Below are 20,228 nucleotides of genomic sequence, written 5' to 3'. Positions count from 1 at the left end.
CAATGTGGGATATGATCAGAGTTCATCTTTTTGGTAGCCTGTGTCCGAACCCACTGGGTAACGGTGCAGGGGCACATACTTGATGGTCTCTCCTCTGTTTTAAAACAAAAAGGAAACCCCTTAGTTATCCAAACACTTTTCTGTTTGTTTGGCTTACTTGTAAGGAATGTGCTTTGGTAAGTGTCTTTGAGAGACAGAGCAGGAGCTGGGCTCTAAATCTTAAAGTCTGGATTTAAAATGGGCTCTCAACACAGCCTTCACAACATGCAGTTGCTGTTGGAAGAAGCATAGACATAAAACCTTCTGTATGGTGCAGGGGAGAAAGTGTTATAAGAGTGGATTTTAAAATGTTATGACTCATGCAAACAGGTTATACAACTAGAAGAGAAAAAGAGAAAAAGTCTTTATAAAGATGTTCAGCCCTTAGGGGTTGTGTAGACTCTGCCTTCGTGCCTTTAGGCGTCTGGAGATTCATGTGTCCCGATACATGGTATTCCCTTGACACAAAAAAAGTCTGCGGGTACATTTCCATTTTCATAGCTTGAGTCAGATGATGGATCAGGCATCTTTTTAAACTAGGGCCTTGTCTACACTAGTATATTCAAGCTAATGTGTTTCTCAGTCATTTGAAAAGTCTTTTAGCTTTGGACGGGGGAGTCTGGATGTAGTGAACAGTGGTCTTTAGTTCAACTTGGCTTGGTAAGCCTTTGGTCTCATTTGTATGTGTCTTCTTAGCTGAGTCTTTCATCTTGCTAACACTCTTCCCAGTTCCACATGTCTGCAAGATGTCTCCTCTGCCATGCAAGCAGGGGATAAAACCCTGCTGGGTGTGGATCAAACCCTGCTGGCACCTCTTGCCGATAAGGCAAATTGGTCCAAAGTGCTTTTTCTTGTTAGTTTGTTTTCTGCAGTTGAGCTGTTGTAATGTAGTTGCTATAAGCAGTGATAAAGCAGTATCTCCTACAGACGATGAGACGCTGCCATAGCTTGTGAAGGATGCGCTACTTTGTTCTGGTACGTAATCATACTTACAAAAGTTTAAATTCTTTATTCAAACCTGTTTTTCAGGCAGTCACGTTTCTGTCAGCATTATGTAATTCTGTGACATTTTGACTATCTCTGTGAGAGACAGGAGAGGTGCAAAGGAATCCAGCTTGTGAATCACTTCTGGTTTAACCCTTATTGGAAGGTGGGGAAAGACGACTAAGGGAACAGTTCAGGGAAGGCAGTGGGGAAGTCTGCACAACTGCCTCAGTTAAAATGTACAAGATAACAAGGTTTTAGCAGGAATGCAATTGACTTCCTCTTCGCTCTTATCTTTCTCCCCTACCTGCACATTTCATGAAGGTGAACAGCCACATGGCAGGTAGCAAAGTTCAATTATTTCTGTCATCTGATAAAAGGCTTTGACTTCTGACTCAGCATCCTGACTTCTCACGTACTTTTTAATGTGCTGGACTTTAAAGACCTCAGAAGATCCCATCCAGCAGTGCAGTGTAGAGTGCTAAAAGCTTGTGAAACGCCTGTTTTATATTGCTGCTTTACAGGCTTTGCTGTTGGCAAGCAGCAGTTTATAGATAGTTACAAATATGTATGTTATTCCCCTAATCTGGGAGAAATCTGGCCATTACATGAGCAAATACACTAAATGACTTAGCATTCTGTGATACGCATATAAAATCTGATGCAGACATGGAGGGCTTAGTTTCATCTTTGTTTCATGCTACTTAAATACTAAAGGCACGTTAAAGTGGGAAGATGGAGCTTTGCCCCATGTGTGCATGGTGAAATGCATCACAGTGAACTGAAGGGTTTCTTCTCTACCCTTCCCCAGAGCTCCTGCTGCAAGTGTACAGACACATTTTACGTGGGTTTTCTATTCAAAGCTTTGGTACTTGTCAGCCTTAAATATGCAGATGAGAAAGTTCAGAACTATATTTTAACAGATCAACCAAAATCCCATTTGTGGCCTAGGTATGTTTTAATGCAATACATGAGCATTATTTTTCATAGCCTTAGCTGTATTTTACTTTTTAAGGAAATAAATAATAGCAGTGATTGTTCTCTGTGTATGCCCTTGTTTCCTCCCTGAAAATGATAGAGATGTTATACTTTAGCTATTGCAAAGTATAAAAAATTAAACAGTAAATGTCAGGCCAGAAAGAAATGTCTCTGATATGGAAATGTTTTACTACCGTTTGTTATTCTCCTGGTTGGAAAAGCTTTGCTGCTGTTTGTTGTAGGCATTGTTTCATCTTTCACATGTGAAATCCATATAAAACTGTATGTATATAAATCATAAATGTCTTGTCCTTCTACGCTTCCAAGGCGTGGTGCAGGGAAGCAGTTTCTACAGTTTAACTTAAGGTTAGAAAGCTTCTAGAGAAGTAGTAGTGATATTTTTTGGTTTCTATGATCGTAGTTTGTTGAGGACATAAGAGCAAAAGAGAATACATCTAATGTTTCACAGACATTGAACATATAATCTGGGTGAAATAAAATCAAATCTATTCTTGTGACTCTCAGTTTGAGTCAAAGAATAATTAATTGAAGGAACTGTTTAGGTGTTGTTGAAGATGCGACAAAAATGAAGCAGGAGGATGAGGAGTTGCAATTGATTCCAGTACCTGTTGCTCTCTCTCATCCTGCCATATTGTATATAAGTATTGAGAGCCTTGTCTAAAATACATTGAGGATGTCTGGGGGACATCTCTCAACTTGAATTTCTAACTGTCCCAAAAATGCTTTTAAAAAAAATAATTTGACTAAATGGGTTAATAACATAAATAGGAAAAAGAGAGATACTGATGAAGCCCTCCCTTACCCCCAATCTCTTCTGCAGGGTTGGTACTAGTATTAGTTCTTTTTAGTATCTCACTCTTTTCAGCCGCAGTTGTGACAATAGTTGCTACTATACACTCTGCCTAAGTGAGATCCTGCCAAAGTGCTTAGAGGCTGGTACTGCACTTGTTGCTGCCCCTTTCTGGTTTTCCCTTAGGGGTAACACTGTCAAATGCTGTGGAGGCCTGTGTGACAAAATTATTCTTAATAGCGCACCATTATTTCTAATAAATCTTAAAACTGCTTTTAAAATATTTTGCCAAGGCAATCTGTTAAACAGAAGGCTGCCTGTATAAATAATATATGTGTGTGCCTTCAGAAACGTAACTTTCATAGAAATTTTCTTTTTAAAATCTTGTGATTTTAAAATTTTCAAGAACCATCATCAAGTGAAAGGTGAATTTATGATTTAAATAATTGTGCTTCATCATTAAACTCGCTGGTAGCAGATACTCAATTAGCGGTAATACAACCAGTTTGCATGACATTGGGTAAATTTAAGGAATGTTTGTCTCTCACTTACTTGCATTTTTTTTTTAAAGGTTATTTTCAGTAATCTTTTCTGAAAACTTTGGATTTGTCTCTTAAGACCATGCAATGGAAAGAGGCACGCTTTTGCATTCTGGTGATATAGGTAGCAGAGAACTTGTAATTGTATGGAAATAGCAAAGGTTATGGGAAGCCAGTGGTGTTATTGCTCTAAGCAAACAATGACCAAAATGTAAAAATTGACTCTTAGTTTTAAAAGCTTCCTGTGTTTCTTTTTCCAAGTGACGTACATGGCTAAGGACACACTGCACAGTGATACAGTATGCAGTTTATTTGAAATGAACGTGTTTCTATACTCATAAAAATAATGTAAATGTATCTTCCTCTTAAATATGAAAGTTTGAAATGAGCTACTAGTTATTTGATCTGTATCAGAGCTAAGCCAAACACACAGAGCAGCAGGAGCTCCTTCATGTATCTTGGAAGGAGAAAGAAGCCATGGATACTATTTTTCTACAATAAAAAGTTTGCAGCTGGTCAGACTGCAGTGTCAGTTTGATCTCTGGTTCTGACCCTGTGTCACCCAGCCTTTTACCGCCATAGCTGGTCCTTCCAGATGGCCATGAAGCTGACCTTTAATAGACATGTCTATTGACTGGTAAGTGAGAGAGAGAGAGAGCCCATGTTGTTTTCAGTGAATAACTTCTCATGCAGCCTCAATGTATTCATAGAGGCGAGTCTGGGGTGATGGCAGAGCCAATTCTCATTCCTGTTTCTATTCAGCTTCTGTTCAAAGAGGAGAAAAAGAGAGTCTCTACCAGAGCCCTAGATGAACTTATTGGAGCCGTACAATGACATCTTTTGTTCCCTCCCAGGAGTACTACTACATGTTTTGAACGCTTGCAGCCCATTTGTCTTCTGCTACAGTTTAAATTCATTAAAGGATTAAATGGGCTGCCAGTTGCAGGCAAACCTCAAGAGTATCGCCCGAGCCCCGTGTTGCTGCATGTGAAAACAGCGTACGGGAAAACATTGTTTAATCAAATTGTTTGTGTTTGTGATAATCTGATGCTTGTAGATCAGCCAGATCTCTGACTTATTTTAGAGTTGGAAAAGGTTTAGCACCGTATTTTTTGCTCTGAGTCAATTTGCATTTGTTATGAAGAAGTTGATCAAATGCTACTTTGATTTTAGGGCTCATCAAAAAAACGTAGATTCAGTACAAAACAGCACAGCTGAAGATGTGGGATGTAGTAAATAAGCACTGTGATGAGATTCTAAGGTCCAGCCAGTAACTTAATGTATAAAATTGCTTCCCTCGTGACAGGTTTGTGATGCTTGAAGATGCACTGAGCCTGCCTTAGCCAGCTCGGCATGGTGTCATTAGCTCCCACAATCTGCATCTGAGCCAGTGTTTACATCTGCATCCACACTTTACGCTCTAGCGTGGTCATCGTTAGCCCTGTACTTTCCAGAATATGTCAACTTTTATGGGAATTTAGGCATATTTCACTGCTGTTAGTCACTCAGGCTGAAGTTTGGTGGTTTTATTAGGGCCTCTAGTGGTTTCAAGACTGCATTACTAAACCAGAGCTGCTATTTAGGGATGGTGAGGAAGGATTGCTTCCCTCTCTTCCTTTGGGTAGATTTACCCAGCTACGGAGCAAGGGCAGTGCCGTACAGGTAATTTATCTGGGTTCTAGTGGAACATTTTACATGTAGTTAGAACTGAACGTGCTGAAGGAGCATAAATAAATGGTAATAAACAGTAACAGAGCGTGAAGGAGGAGATGAAGGTTAGCCTGAGAGGTCTCCATGTCGAGCAGTGGTCACAGGCTGGTTTCTCCCAGCTCCACACCTCATTGCTTTTTAAATTAGAAGTTTTCAGGATCATGGTAAGGGCAAAAAGATTTCTTAAGGCAGTTTGTCCTAAGAAAAGTAGAGAAGTAAGGCAGGAAACAAGCAGCCCTTCGTGTACCAGCATCAAGATTGCCACAAAAAAAAAAGAATTTTCTCTCTAGCAAGAGAGTTTTGAGAGATCTGTCTGACCAAGCGGAAGGCTTTCACAAGCCATGGTTCTCCTGCCCCCAGATAGGGTGTCATAGATCAAAAATTTGGTCTTTATTTTCATTATAAATCATCTGTCTTGGTGTTGTATTTGAGCTTTTGTGTAAGTTTTTAAATCCCTTTACAGCTAGTTCTACTTGGAAAATCAAGCTGTAACCAAGATACAGCTTGATTACAAGCTGTAGTCCAGCTCAGTGTTCTCCTCGTAAAGTATCTTTTAACATTTTCCTGAGCAAAGACTGTAGAGTCTAAACTGTTCGGCTCAGGAACGTCAAATCTACTTGTGATGAAGGACAAAACTTGAGAGTCTCAGTTGCTCTCAGCTGAGCAGATCTCAGACAGGGCCCTGTCAGGAAATGCCCCTCATTTTCATGACTGCGCTGCAGAGGCCGGGCGGCTGCTGGCTCTGGTGTACGTTTTCCATGTTGCCTGGGTGGCCAACCCTGCTGATTTGGGGACAGTTAGCATTGTGTTATTGCCACAGCAAGTCTTTTTTTTTCTTCTTCTTCTTTTTTTCATTGTATCCTCCTTCTTCCAGGGTGTGCCTGAGTAATGACTCAGAGTGAAAAAATAGTGCTATTAAGCTACATGCAGGAATGCGCCTTGTTCACAAAAAATAAAGGTTGATGCTTTCTTAGTTTTGAAAGAAAATGACTGGCAGCGTTAACTGAATATTCTTGTTAAAAGACAAGGTTTTTCAGTTCAGGTGTTGCTCATTGCATACCCAGCTGCACTTCCACCAGTGTCACTAAGATGTGAAGCTCGGGTAGGATAACAATTTGGGCTTTAGTAAGTAGTTGTTTTAAATATTACTCATTGCCATTGTTAAACAAGCACACTGTTCTCTTTGTAAACTCCTTCAGCAGGATTGTCTGTGAAGAGACATTACATGTAGGAATCATTGGATTATATGAATAATTTAAAATCCTTGAAACTTCTCAGCCTTTCTCTCGGGTGAAGTTTTGGGTTTTTTCCTCGGTTGGAAGATTGCAGGATGCTTGAGGGATGCTACTGAGCTGTGAGATGGTTTTGCAGCACCTGCTGCCTGTAGTTCATCAGGACCTGGAGGTTTGGGGGAAACCGAGAACTACTGGCGTGCATGTAAAGGTTTTAAAGTGATGTTGGGTCTCAAAGTCCTTGGAAAGAAGTCTAATGGTGCTTCCTCGGGTCAGTGTTGACAAGAAAGCTATCAGTTGCAATGCAGTTGTGTTTGTTGTCTGGGCCTATTGTCAGCCCATTTCCTACCAAAATCTGTGCTGCTTGGTATCAGGTATTTTTGTTGCTTGTTTGTTTTGTGTGTGCACAGGTAGGTGAATCTCTTCCTTGTACCAAACCAGAAGAATACTTATCCAAGAAATCTTTTCTCAGAGGTAGGACTGAGGAAGGGGAAATGGATCTAACAGGTACAATTCAGATGAGATACGTTCTATATTTTTCTATTTATTTTGGCTATGTTGCCTGGAAACCTCCTCGCATATACAAGTAGAATGTGGAAAAAAATCAGGGGAGGAGGAAAGAACTTTCTCCAGTATGTTTCACCACAGATTTTCATTTGGTATCTCATCTTGGCTTTCCTACAAGGCTTTGTCTTCCGCAACATATTTAGTTCACTGGAGGTGCTACACAAACCAGAAACTCCTCATCTGTTTTTATAAAAGCCAGTGGAAAAAAAAATTGTATTTGGTCCCTCTTTGGAGAAAAGCTTGCTTCAGGGAAGACAGAATTTAGAAATGTCAGGGGTAAAATATAAATACATGCAAAATTGAAATAGTCTTTCCTCTTTCACATAACTGCATAATAGCTCAAAATAACTTGTACACGGTTGTGTATGGCTGTTGACTGCTTTAGGGTTTTGCATCACTTCCTAATACAACAGGCTGTCCTAAGGGGGTCCAGCCCTACCCAGTTAATAACAAACACCAGCTCATGTTTCTTTCTGCTGGGTTCTGGATCTCTGTCTGGTCCCATGCAGTCTCATTAGCAGAGCTGCTCATTTAGGGTTGAAAGAAGAGAAGACTCCAAATATGTTGCAAAAACTTAGTATACTGCTGCTAAAATTAGAGCTTTTTTTTCCCCTAGGATAAACCCACTTAAACGTTCTGTGAAGTGGTGTTTTGTGGGTGGGCCATGAGGGCCTGCCTCAGATACAAGAGGGAAAATGTGGAGCTGACACTTGCTGGAGCATATTTTCAGTTTTTCACTGGCAGTGAACGTGTCATATTATTGCAATCATCTAGAGTTAATTTGAATCGAAAAAAGTGTTGCGGATTATAGTTAAAATTAATTTAGCAGAGTAAATATACACTGGAAAAGGAAGAAAAAACCCAAAACTAAACCCTAGCACCAAATCCAGAAAGTAATCAATCTTAAATGAAGCTATATAACATAATTAAATGTTAGCTTCTGACTTAGCTTCCTGTTGACTTTTTCCTCTTCAAGTCATAAGGATCTGATACAGGAGGGCTGAGTATTCACAAATGCCACTGAAATTGATAACTGAACTGTAAGTGTAGCTTGGAGCAAATCTACAGCACACAGGCTTAACCCACATTTTCTTTTTTTCTTTTCATACAGTAACCACAGGGGAAAACACTTGCTTTTCTTGGCTTGGCATATCTTTAATTGTGTATGAATTTCTATGCATTTTACAGTAGTATAGCAGGAGAACGATTTGTGCTTAGACATTGTCTGCTTAAATGCAGAGAAATGCTTTGCAATTGAAGACTTACAATGTTTTAGGAAGAAATCAGAAAATATGGCAAAATATTACACAAGTATATTTTTGTTGATTTTCCAGTAAGATATTTTTTCACCCCAAACCCCAGAAATTGCCAAAGTAAGGCACGTTACTTGAACTAGCTTCATACAGGTTTAGGTATATAGATTTATGCCCCAGTTCAGGTGATCTCATTTTTCTTGCCCAGTGCTGTAAGCCTACTAACTTCATTAATTTGGACATAATGTGCAAATGAATGAGGTGAAACAGCCCTGGGATGGGTTGCAAGAGACAGAAACATTACATCTTGGATGGGACTTTGAGCAACCAGGTCTAGTGGGAGGCGTCCCCGCCCATGGCAGTAGGTTGGAACTGGATGATCTTTAAGGTCCCTTCCAGGCCAAACCATTCTATGATCTTTCCAAACTCCATCCTGTCTCTGAGACTGTTGTATCCTGCAGGAAGTTGTCACTCCCTGCTGATTTAGACTTTACGCTCCCAGAGAAGTGGGAAGATGTCCCCAGCTGGAGTAGCACTCAAAATTAGCAAGTATTGGAAAGCTATATGAATCTGTGGATGCAATACCTGGGCATTCTGTTGTTGTGGAGCTTCCCAGTGACATTCCAGGATTAATTTTCACTTATTTTGTGTGACCTTGAATAAAACCTTTCTGTGGGAATGCTTTCTGAATAAACCTATGCCAAGTACGAAATATCAGAAGTAGCAGAGTGGTCTGCAAGTGGCCAAGTTACTGCATCTTTGTTGGTTAATGTTTGTTGTCTGAGTGGCGATGACTGATAACATCAGCAAAGCGAAGCCTGGAGTCTTAAAGTCATCATGATGGTTGCAGTGTGGTGGCTTGCCCTAAAGCCCATAATTATGGAAGTGGGGCAACTAATGGTAGGTGGGCGCAGCAGGAAAAAAAAAAACCGTGAAGTGAGACCAGGGTTACTGGGGCAGTGATCTTAATTATGCTGTTGCTTTTGTGAAAGGGTATTGAGAAAGAATTTGGAGACCACTGTGGTAGCTTGATGGTATTTTTGTGGAGCTCCTCCAAACTTGAGAGGATGGGTGGGTAGAGAAGAGATCTGAAGGTACACATGTGAAAGATCATTAGCTTTGGGAGGGGTGTGATCAATTTCCTGGCTTTTTGCATCTGAGTCACAAGGACACGCTGGTAAGCACGCAAGAAATGGGAAGCAGCAGCCTCAAGTGGTGTTCTCAGAAAGGGTTTGTGGTGAAGGGGGTTTTTGGTTAGGATTTTTTGGTTTGATCACTTTGACTGTTTAGCCAGCTTCTTAACCTCGTATTTACATGAATCAAGCCATGTTGTTTATTTTGGAAACTGGAGCACCCCAGGCGGGTGGGCCGTTGTTGACAAGGGGTTTCCCCTGATGCAGAAGCCCTAACTTTGTTAAGAGGGTACAATCTGGCAGCAGAACCAAGCTGATCTAAAGTCTTGTGGCCAGCAGAAGGGGAGGCATTACTGTCTTCCCTGCTGCTGACCAGCTCCAGTCGCTCCCCCGATGCATGTGCACAGGAGGCACATTTTAAACCCCGCTCCTGAAAATATCTTAGTCTTAATCAGTCTTACCAAATATCATTGGGACTTGGGCTTCTCAGTCACCTAGTAATTTTGAATATGTTTTCTTGCAGTACATAGTATTTCCTCCTTGATAAGATTATCCTTAAGATAAGATTAAGAGACTAATAATTCTTCAATTAGGCAACTCAGTGTATGCCTGAGGAGGATGGACCTGAATCCTGCATCTATTACACCCACCAACTCCTGGTCAGTAATAGACTTCACATGTAAGGAGCGCAGGACAGACCTTGTGCGAGTGCAGATGAATTATTCATCTCCTCTGGAATGCAGAGCCTTTGATCAGACCGTAAGCGTGGCTCTGTGACACATGAAAAGATTAATTTGCCATGGCTGATGACAGTAATGAGTTTGTGTGTACACATTTCTCCTGTTGTTTGGTTGACATGTTTAGTGTTTAGGATTTTACTATCTTTTATTTTCTGGGGGAGGGATGTTCTGCCCCTACCCCAGGTTCCATTCTTCTGGTTAAAAAAAAACAACAAAACAACTCTATAAATGAATAATATGGATTCATGTAGTTGAAAAGAAAAGTGGAGATGGCAGGGCTCCTGATATATCAGATGCAAACACAAGGAGAATCAGGTGTTCAGCGCAAATATGGTCTGAAATAATAAACAAATGTTTTGTATAAATAGCATCTCATTAAGTAATAACATAAGACCGAAGAACAGTTCAGTTCATGGCTTATGTTGAAAAATACAGCATGGAATGACTGAGTCAGGCAAACTGACGCTTGGGAACGGGATCATTTGTTTTACGTGATTTGGGATCAGAAGGAGGCCTGCCTATGGCCGATGGGATGTGCTTTTTTTTAATTTTCGTTTGTACATCGGGTTCTGGAAAATCAGAGGAGTATGGTGAGGGGGTATTGCCAAAGTGTGTGATAAAGAAAAGCAAGTAAAAGGATGGGAAGCTGTTCATTCATCAGGTGACAGGAGTTTTAGCATAACTTTCCTTTCGTTGTTTCTGTCACTGAAAAGCCCACACGTGACAGTGCAACGAAGTTTCTAGCTGCTTGGTAATAATTTGCTGTTAGTTCAGCTGGCTGTAGCTGGGGGTAAAACAGGAATCAACATGCTTCTTGTTTAAGCTGGTGGGGAAGAACTGGGGAGGTGAGAAGCAGGGGTGCAGGAGACTTGGTAGTAACATACCTGTTTTTTACCTGTCACTCAGGAAGAATGATGAACCCTTGAACTCAAAATGTGAGGAGAAGGAGACGAGAAACTTCATACTCTTCAGGCAGTTTTACAGAAGAGAAAGTAACCGAAGGACAGGTTGTGAATGATGTCAGGCTTTTGCTGTTTTGTCTGTAGGACTGCAGAAATCACTGTGACTTACTCAGTCCTGTGGTGTTTCTTGTTGGTTTTGTTCTTCTTGTTGCAATTGCCCTTTCTTATTAAACGTAGTATCTTTTTGGCTTTGCTCTTAGATTGTCCTGCTTTTCAGGGAATCTCACCTCTTGCTCTTTCAGCAGCTGTTTCCAGATAGTGCTCAGCACTTCTACTGTGAACGCTGCTGGTAGTGTTTTCCTGATTTAAGAGTTGCTTTTTCCTTCGTCATCTCTTCTTCTTTGGTCACTTCTTTGTGAAAGAATACAGAAGGGCTCTTGACCTGAGTGCAGACGAATGTTTCCTCACTTCCTAATAGCCTTGCAGCTTGGCTGGGCTCTCGAATATTCCGAAAAGTTGAGGAAGAGCCTCATACTTGTACACAGGACACCTGCATCCCAAGTAACGTCCTTTGTGCCAAGTTGTCAGTAGGGCTGTACTAGAGAAGACCAGGCGTTAGCTCTTTGATACTTACAAGTGTTTTTTTTGTTTAGAGAGAGTGCCCAAACTCTTCTTGCTGTGGCACAGAGGCCGTCACAGGCTGGAAGGGAGTCTCTCCACTTGTTGCTTGCTTCTGCTGCATTTCTCCTTACTGTGAAGCTGGAGAGGTTGCTTCTAGGGTTGCTTCTAGTCAGCTGACCTGCCTCATCTTCGTGGAGAGTGCTTTTTATAGTCTCTCAATACGCAGAACAAGATGATTAGATGGTATCTTCTGACTACTTTTTGAGGGTCTGTCTGCTTGGGCCCATGACTGTGATGCAGGGAGCTACTGCTGCTGGAGCTACTTGTGGCATCAGAGCTGGGGAGGGGGCAAATGATTTGAGATTCAAGCTTTGCATTGGGTTTTTGCGATATAGCCACTTTTTTTTGAGATAGCTTGTGCTTTGTGTGGGTAGGGCACCAACGCGGCATAAAGCTTAGCTGGATTTTCTAGGAGCAACACAGCATAAGGTCCAACCAAACGACTAGCCCTTCTGCAGGTGGTGTTAGAGCAGCCGGGGCTGGAAACTGCCTCTGCCTGCACCCGCTGTGATGCCAAAATCAGACCCAGAGGTGCAGAGGCAGAAGCTTCCCATGCCTGCAAACGTCCCTGGCACAAGGCAGCGTGACCCATGGATCTCCAGCACCACGCTGGGGACCTGCCTGTCACTGGAACATGTATCTCTTCATACTTGCTTTTGCCTCGTCGTGTGTAGCTTTACAAGGTGAATATTTAATCCCTGATACAGTTGCTGAAGCAATCTGTTTGGTACATGGCAGAAGTGGCTGCTGCAGTCGCTTGGCGTCAGCTGGCTGTGAGAGGCTCGGGAGTCTCAGGGAATCACAGTTTCCCTCTCAAGCGCCTGCAGACCTCCTGCAGTTTTATTGCACTCCTTTAGAAGCATTTTGTACTGCCACCTGGAGGGAGAAGAAGAAAACAATTTACAGGCCAGTTTGCATGCTAACAGGAAGGGAAATGGTTTATTCGGAAGTAAAAGCATGAAGTTGAAAGACAGAAAAAAACCCAAAACATTTTCAAAGCGAAATTCTGGTGTGCTTGTCAGTATTACTAGGAGAGTACTTTCAGGTTGCAGTTAAATGGCAACTGCTGATACTTTATGGATATGTACATATATATAAACTAGAGTTCAGAATATATACTAAGCGTTTTGAACTTTTACTACATGGAGTTTGTTTCAGAAAATGCAAAATATTCTTTTGTGAGAAGTAATAATAAAATTTATACAAAAATAGAATGAAAGGAAAAACTTATAAATAAAAAAGACCTATTTTGCATCTGCTGCTTTTATGGGATCTTGTCAATGGTACTAACTAAAATGTCTTTTGACTAAGCTCTTGTACGTTTTGTTTTTAAATTTATATTTGCAAAATAATCAGCATGTGCATATGTTATGCAAGCTGTTTCTGTGACAAAATAAACTGTTTAGTTTAAAAACAAACAAACAAAAAGGTAAGTAACATTTTTACCAGCATGTTTGTTTTTTTCCTCTAATAGTTTGGTATCCTTTTGATGGTATCTTTATGTCAATAGATTTTTAGGTTTCTCTTTTGCAGGTTGAAAAGTCTGGAGCAAAACAATAGAGATATTTTTTTAAACTGATTCCTCTCCCCCCCCCTCCCCCCCATGTGTTAATTAAACCAGTCCTTATTTTGTTTGAGTTTTAATGTATTAATTTCTGTTTGTTTGTTTGTTTGTTTGTTTTCCAGGTCAGATGTACAATTGCCTGTAAGTATCATTCTGTTACTCAATTACAATTTTTTTAAGATAACTCTCATTATCTTAATTTCTTTTAAGAAAGATTGAACAGTAGCAGCTAAGTATTTAAAAATTCTTTTCAGGAAGTTTTTTTTTTTAGAGATAGCATTCAAAAATGTGAACTTGCTTATTTTAGTGACTGCAATTCCTGCAATGTGTTTAAGGATATTTAAAGATATAAATGTGCACTTTTCCTTTGCTTTTCAGTTTGTAAAGAGTTTTGGTAAAATCAACATATAATGTGCTTAGGAAGATTGGGGAGTATACTTAAAGGCAATACAAATCAAACAAACCCAAAACAAAAAAAGACATGTAAAGCGATACTTTTCTAAGTGAGCATAGTGCTGTACTTGCCAACATGACAAGTTTTCATGTGGCAAAGATTTCCAAAAGTACTTGCAGATGAGTTCTACCTTAATATCGAACATCAGACTTGCATGAGTTAGCCTTTAAATTTTAGGGCCTGAATCACCTCTCTCCACATGTTGGGCTGCAATATATCAGCCTAAAGCTGTTTTCTGTAGGTATACCATGTCTCATCCTTACTTGTGGGAACACACTCCATGAATCCGAGAACTTTTTTGCTTATACACTGAGTGGAAGAGACAAAATTGCTATGCCAGGCTAAGTAAAGCAGCTCAGCTTCTGATAATGTGGGAGAAAAATACACACTCTGTAGGAGAACAAACTGGGAAAACAGAAGTGACTGCGAGTCTGCATGATATCTATAAATGACTGTACTTTTGCAAATGGGAAACCCGGAAGTTTTGTAAAGATACTTATTGCTTTATATTCTTTCTTTCAGGCACTGAGGATTGCAGTTCAAAAAATGTAACTGCAGAAACAGGAGCCAGTAGTAATGATAATTTATCAGTAAATTCTACAAGTGAGAACAAAACTTATGGAAGTAGATTATCCGGGGTTGTGTCACTATCTGACAGTGCAAAAAGTGATCAGGACAACGTAACACGTAAGTGGTTTGGAATGTGACTGAGATGTGACTCTTCAGGGTGTTTTGTGTTTTTACACTGTGTTAGCATTTTACGCCCGAACTCTAGTCCAGAGTGCAAAGAGCATGCAGGGGCATGGATCCAACTGCTTCACCGGAGTAGAGAATGGGCCAAAGAAATATATGGACACAGCTGACTGTGAGTGCAATTTAGCACTGTGATTGTTGCGTGGCCTTGAAATAGTTTTATCACTGTTAGACTTGGGCTCTGTTCCCTGCTTATTATGGCTTTTTAGGTTACAGCTGCAAGGGCTCAAACATACTGTGACATACAGATTTGACATACATGCGTAACAGAGTACAGCTACCGAGTGTAGAGAGTATCATGTATCTAGAGGAGAGCTGTGTGAATCTTGCAGATTGAAAGGCTCTTCTCTTTGGGATAGCCAGCTGAGGCAAAAATAACAGCAGGTTGTATTTTCCAGTCGTTCTCAGCACCCTGAATGAAGCTGACAGTTGAGGCTGGACGGTAATCACTGCCAAAGCTAGATAGTTTTACTCCTTGAGATGAAGTGAAACTTGAGGATTTAGAGGAAGAGTAGATGATGGAGCTAGCAAGTGTCCCTTGCAATATATAAGGGTGACTTGATTATCTTCCCAGGCAGATTACTGTTTTTCAGAGGTCTGTTGTTTGGGTAGGGCGAGGTGAAGAGTGCTTTATGTGTTTGTCAGCAAATAATCTTGCATAGTAAAAGAATTTTTTTTTTTTTTTTTTTTTGCCTTTCACAGAGGCCAGCCCAGTCCATGATCTCAAGGCGGAATATGTTGGTGTGACTTCTGTCAAGTTAACATGGGCGGTGAACAACACAGCTTCCGACTCCTACACGTACAGGATAGACGTTACAAATGTTAGGAATGGTACCCTTGTTAGGAATGTGACGTCCAGTGTCACCAAAGTTGAAATTACTAAGTTAATTCCTGGGACATTGTATAATTTCACAGTATTTGCAGCAGTGAATGACAGTCAGCCGGAAAGAGAAGGGGCATCCGTATCCCTGTATACAAGTAAGTCACAGCCTTATTTCTGGTGGACTGAATTTTGCTGGGCAGTTTAGGGCTCTGGCTACCTATGTGAGGATTATAGTTCAATACTATTGTGTATAGACATCATATTGTAGTCCTGGAGCCTGACCTGGGCTATATGCAAAGAATGGGATGTTAGTGTGCAGCAGAAAAACAGCCCTGATGGTTTTATTTTGATTTTAATATCTTCCTTCCCCACCTTACCATCCATACTCATCTCTTTCCTGCCCACCTCTCTGTATTCCCCAGGGAAGCTCTGGGAGAGCTGGCACCATGGTGACCTGTGCTTCTGCTTTGGACTGTCAAAGGGAGATGAATCCCACTCAGAATGACTTTTCTTCTCCCTTAGCTGTCTGTTGATGCAAAAACCTCCAGGAGCACCTGGTGATGTTGTTGGGGTGCTCCTGCACTCTGAACAATGACTGATGTGAAGAGAGTGAAGTAGTGATGTGCCTCTGTTTCTTCTGTCCATGTTTGTGAGCAGATGTTCTTGCAGATTGACAGATTGTTCTCTTGCCTTTCACAGGGCCCAGCTCAGTCCATGATCTCAAGGCGGAGTACGTTGGTGTGACTTCTGTCAAGTTAAAATGGAATGTGAGTGACACTGCTTCCAGCTCCTACACGTACAGGATAGAGGTTGCAAATGCTACCTCTGTTTGGAACCTGACGTCCAATGTCACCGAATTTGAAATTACTGAGTTAATTCCTGGGACACTGTATAATTTCACAGTATTTGCAGCAGTGAATGACAGTCAGACGGAAGGAGAAGGGGCGACCATATCCCTGTATACAAGTAAGTCACAGTTTCTTGCAGCTCTGTTTCTGGTGAGCAGCTCAGGGTTCTGCCTACCTGCCTGAGGGCTGAAATATAAAACTATTGTGTCTAGATACGATGTTTTAATCCTGGGGCCTAATCTGGGCTGTTTACTAAGCATAGGGTCTTAATGTGTGGAAAAGACATATCCCTGCTTTAAAAAAAATGAAGCAAAACCAGCCAAACAAAACCCACCTTCCTCCCACTCCATTCCTCATCTCCTCATGTATCCTTATACGGGAGATAACTTCTTGTCACAAGTACTCAGTAGGCCAATTATGAAAGATGCCCTTATAGACTTACCATTTGTGAATAGAGAAGGACTCATGGGAGATGTGATCATGAAATGGTTGAGTTCAAAATTTTCAGTTTAATGAGAAAAAAAAGACAGCAGAGTTGCTACCCCAGCCTTCGAGAGAGCAAACTTCAAGCTATACAGGGAGCTACTTAACAGAGTTCCCTGAAAGTCTGTTTTTGAGGGCTTAGGAGTCCACGAGTGCTGGTCAGTTTTTAAGAACCACCTTTTAGAAGCACAGGAGCAGGCAATTCCATTGTGTTGAAAGTCAAGCAAGTGCGACAGAGGACCGATTTGGCTGAACAGGGAAAGCCTTGTGGAGCTTAAGAGGAAAAAGAAATTGTATCATCTCTGGGAGCGAGGTCAGGCTTCTCGATAAGGGTACAGAGCCATGGTTTGTATATGCAGGGAGAAGACATACAAGGCCAAAGCTGAATCGGAGTTGAAACTGGCCAGTGTTTTTTCAGATAACAAGAAAGGGTTTTTTTAAGTACATTAACAGTAAAAGGAGGTTTAAAGAAAACATTGGACAGATACTTCTTGAAGATGGTCATCTGACTAATAGTTATGAAGAAAAAGCAGAGGTGTTCAATGTGTTTTTTGACTCAGTCTTTAATAATACTTATAGATCTTGGCGTGCCCAGGCCCGTGACTCAGACAGCCACAAGTGTGGAAACAGTGAATTTCCATTTGTGGACAATGAAATTGTAAGGGACCAGCTGTATCAGGTGAACGTTCACAAGTCCATGGGGCCTGATGGGATTCATCCCAGAGTACTGAAGAAGTTAGTGGATGTTATGGTGTTACCCCTCTTGATCATCTCCTAAATGGGAGTCTGGGGAGGTCCCTGCTGCCTGGAAGCCAGCCAGTGGTACTCCAATTTACAAGGGCATGAGGGAAGACCCAAGAAAGTACAGACCTGTTAGACGAACCTCAGTTCATGGAAAAATTATGGAGACGATCATACTGGGTACTACTGAAAGGCATTTAAAGAATAATGCAATCATCAGGCACAGTCAATGTGGGTTCACAAAAGGAAAGTCCTGTTTAACTGATTTGATATCCTTCTTTGATGAGGTCACCCACCTGGTGGATAAAGGGAAGGCAGCGGATGTAGTTTTTGTGGATTTTAGTGAAACTTTTGATACTGTGGCCAGTGACCAGTCACCAGCGGTGACCGCTCACCTGAGTGGTCCTCAGGGCTCAATTCTAGGGCCAGTTCTGTTCAATATATTTATGAACAGTCTGGACGCAGGAGTGAATGCACCATTAGCAAGTTTGCTGATGATACCAAACTAGGAAGTGCTGCTGACTCTCTTGAGGGACGAGAGGCCTTGCAGAGGGATCTAGATAGATTGGAACATTGGGCAATGATTAATGGCATGAAACAAATCCAAATGCTGAATTCTAACCCTGGGATGGAGTAATGCCAGGCCCAAGTATAAGTTGGGAAAGGAGTGGCTGGAGAGCAGCCCCGCAGAGAGGGATCTCGGGGTCCTGGTCGAGACTAGGCTCAGCAGGAGTCAGCAGTGTGCTCTGGCAGCCAGGAGGGCAAGCAGCGACCTGGTGTGCATCAAACAAAGTATGACCAGCTGGACAAAAGAGGTGATTGTCCTGCGGTATTCAGTGTTGGTGTGGCCTTACCTTGAGTACTGGGAGCAGTTCTGGGCCTCATAATTTAGGAAGGATGTGAAGGTGCTGGAACGTGTTCAGAGGAGGGCAACAAAGCTGGTGTGAATGGGCTGAAAGCAGTGTCCTGTGAGGAACAGCTAAGGACTCTGGATTTGTCTAGTTTGAGAAAAGGAGTCTGAGGGGCGAACTCATTGCTCTCTCCAGGTTCCTGAGGAGGGGACATGGAGAGGGAGGTGCTGAACTCTTCTCCCTGGGATCCAGTGTCAGGACATATGGGGATGGTTCAAAGCTGTGCCAGGGGAGGTTTAGAGTGGACATGAGGAAGCATTTATTTACTGAGAAGGGTGGTCAAACACTGGAACAGGCTTCCTAGGGATGTGTTCAGTGCCCCAAGCTGTCAGTGTTTGAGGCATTTGGACAATGCCCTCAATAATTTGCTTTAATTTTTGGTCAGCCCTGAAGAGGTCGGGCAGTTGGATTACATAATCATTGTAGGTCCATTCCAACTGAAATCATGCTCTGTTCTGCTCTTCCGCCCTTCCCTGCTTTTTCCTTCTTACCTCTACAGATTCCTAAGGGAAGCCCTGGGAGAATGGCACGGTGCTGACCTGTGCTTCTCCTTTAGACTGTCAAAGGGAGATGAATCCCACTCAGAATGACTTTTCTTCTCCCTTAGCTGTCTGTTGATGCAAAAGCGTCCAGGAGCACCTGGTGATGTTGTTGGGGTGCTCCTGCACTCTGAACAATGATTGATGTGAAGAGAGTGAAGTAGTGATGTGCCTGTGTTTCTTTTGTCTGTGTTTGTGAGCAGATGTTCTTGCAGATTGACAGATTGTTCTCTTGCCTTTCACAGGGCCCAGCTCAGTCCATGATCTCAAGGCGGATTATGTTGGTGTGACTTCTGTCAAGTTAAAATGGAATGTGAGTGACGCTGCTTCCAGCTCCTACACGTACAGGATAGAGGTTGCAAATGCTACCTCTGTTTGGAACCTGACGTCCAATGTCACCGAATTTGAAATTACTGAGTTAATTCCTGGGACACTGTATAATTTCACAGTATTTGCAGCAGTGAATGACAGTCAGACGGAAGGAGAAGGGGCGACCATATCCCTGTATACAAGTAAGTCACAGTTTCTTGCAGCTCTGTTTCTGGTGGGCAGCTCAGGGTTCTGCCTACCTGCCTGAGGGCTGAAATATAATACAAGCTTTACCTTGGCTGTCTACTATGAATGGGGTGTTAATGCATAGAAGAAACAATAGTCCCGATTTTGAGTAGGGGGTGCTTTTTTAAAAAAAAAAAACACCATACCTCCTCCAACATCCCCAACTCTGAAAGAAAAAATCCCCCACAGCAACAACAAACCCAAAAACTAGCCAAGCAAACAAGCAAAAAAAAAACAAACCAAACACCAAACCCAAAACCTCTTCTTTGTTCCCCACCATACTCATCCTTTCCCTGCCTACCTCTCTAGGTTCCGCGGGGAAGCCCTGGGAGCAATGGCATGGTGGTGACCTGTGCTTCTGCTTTGGACTGTCAAAGGGAGATGAATCCCACTCAGAATGACTTTTCTTCTGTTCTCCCTTAGCTGCCCATTGATGCAAAAACCTCCAGGAGCATCTGGTGATGTTGTTGGGGTGCTCCTGCACTCTGAACAATGACTGATGTGAAGAGAGTGAAGTAGTGGTGTGCCTGTTTCTTTTGTCCGTGTATGTGAGCAGATGTTCTTGCAGATTGACAGATTGTTGTCTTGCCTTTCACAGGGCCCAGCTCAGTCCATGATCTCAAGGCGGAGTACGTTGGTGTGACTTCTGTCAAGTTAACATGGGCAGTGAGTGACTCTGCTTCCAGCTCCTACACGTACAGGATAGAGGTTGCAAATGCTACCTCTGTTTGGAACCTGACGTCCAATGTCACCGAATTTGAAATTACTGAGTTAATTCCTGGGACATTGTATAATTTCACAGTATTTGCAGCAGTGAATGACAGTCAGACGGAAGGAGAAGGGGCAACTATAGACCTATATACAAGTAGGTCACAGTTTCTTGCAGCTCCATTTCTGGTGGGGTGTATTTTTCTGTGCAGCTCAGGGCTGTGCCTACCTGTCTGAGGGTTGTAATTTAGTATTGTTGCAGACAGAGGTGATGTTTTGG

General features: G+C 41.9%; 1 protein-coding gene across 1 annotated transcript in view; it reads left to right on the top strand.

Moving 5' to 3' along the window:
- Positions 1-20,228, top strand: part of LOC141465375 (receptor-type tyrosine-protein phosphatase eta-like) — a 74,652-nt gene that overhangs the window by 38,175 nt on the left and 16,249 nt on the right. The window contains 6 exon segments of the mRNA XM_074148744.1: positions 13,256-13,274; positions 14,110-14,274; positions 15,043-15,318; positions 15,863-16,129; positions 18,931-19,197; positions 19,839-20,105. Of these exon segments, the coding sequence (XP_074004845.1) occupies positions 13,256-13,274; positions 14,110-14,274; positions 15,043-15,318; positions 15,863-16,129; positions 18,931-19,197; positions 19,839-20,105 (1,261 nt within the window).

The sequence above is a fragment of the Numenius arquata genome, chromosome 6, assembly GCF_964106895.1.
Source record: "Numenius arquata chromosome 6, bNumArq3.hap1.1, whole genome shotgun sequence".
Taxonomy (NCBI): Eukaryota; Metazoa; Chordata; class Aves; order Charadriiformes; family Scolopacidae; genus Numenius; species Numenius arquata.
This window is presented reverse-complemented; position numbering and strand designations above follow the sequence as displayed.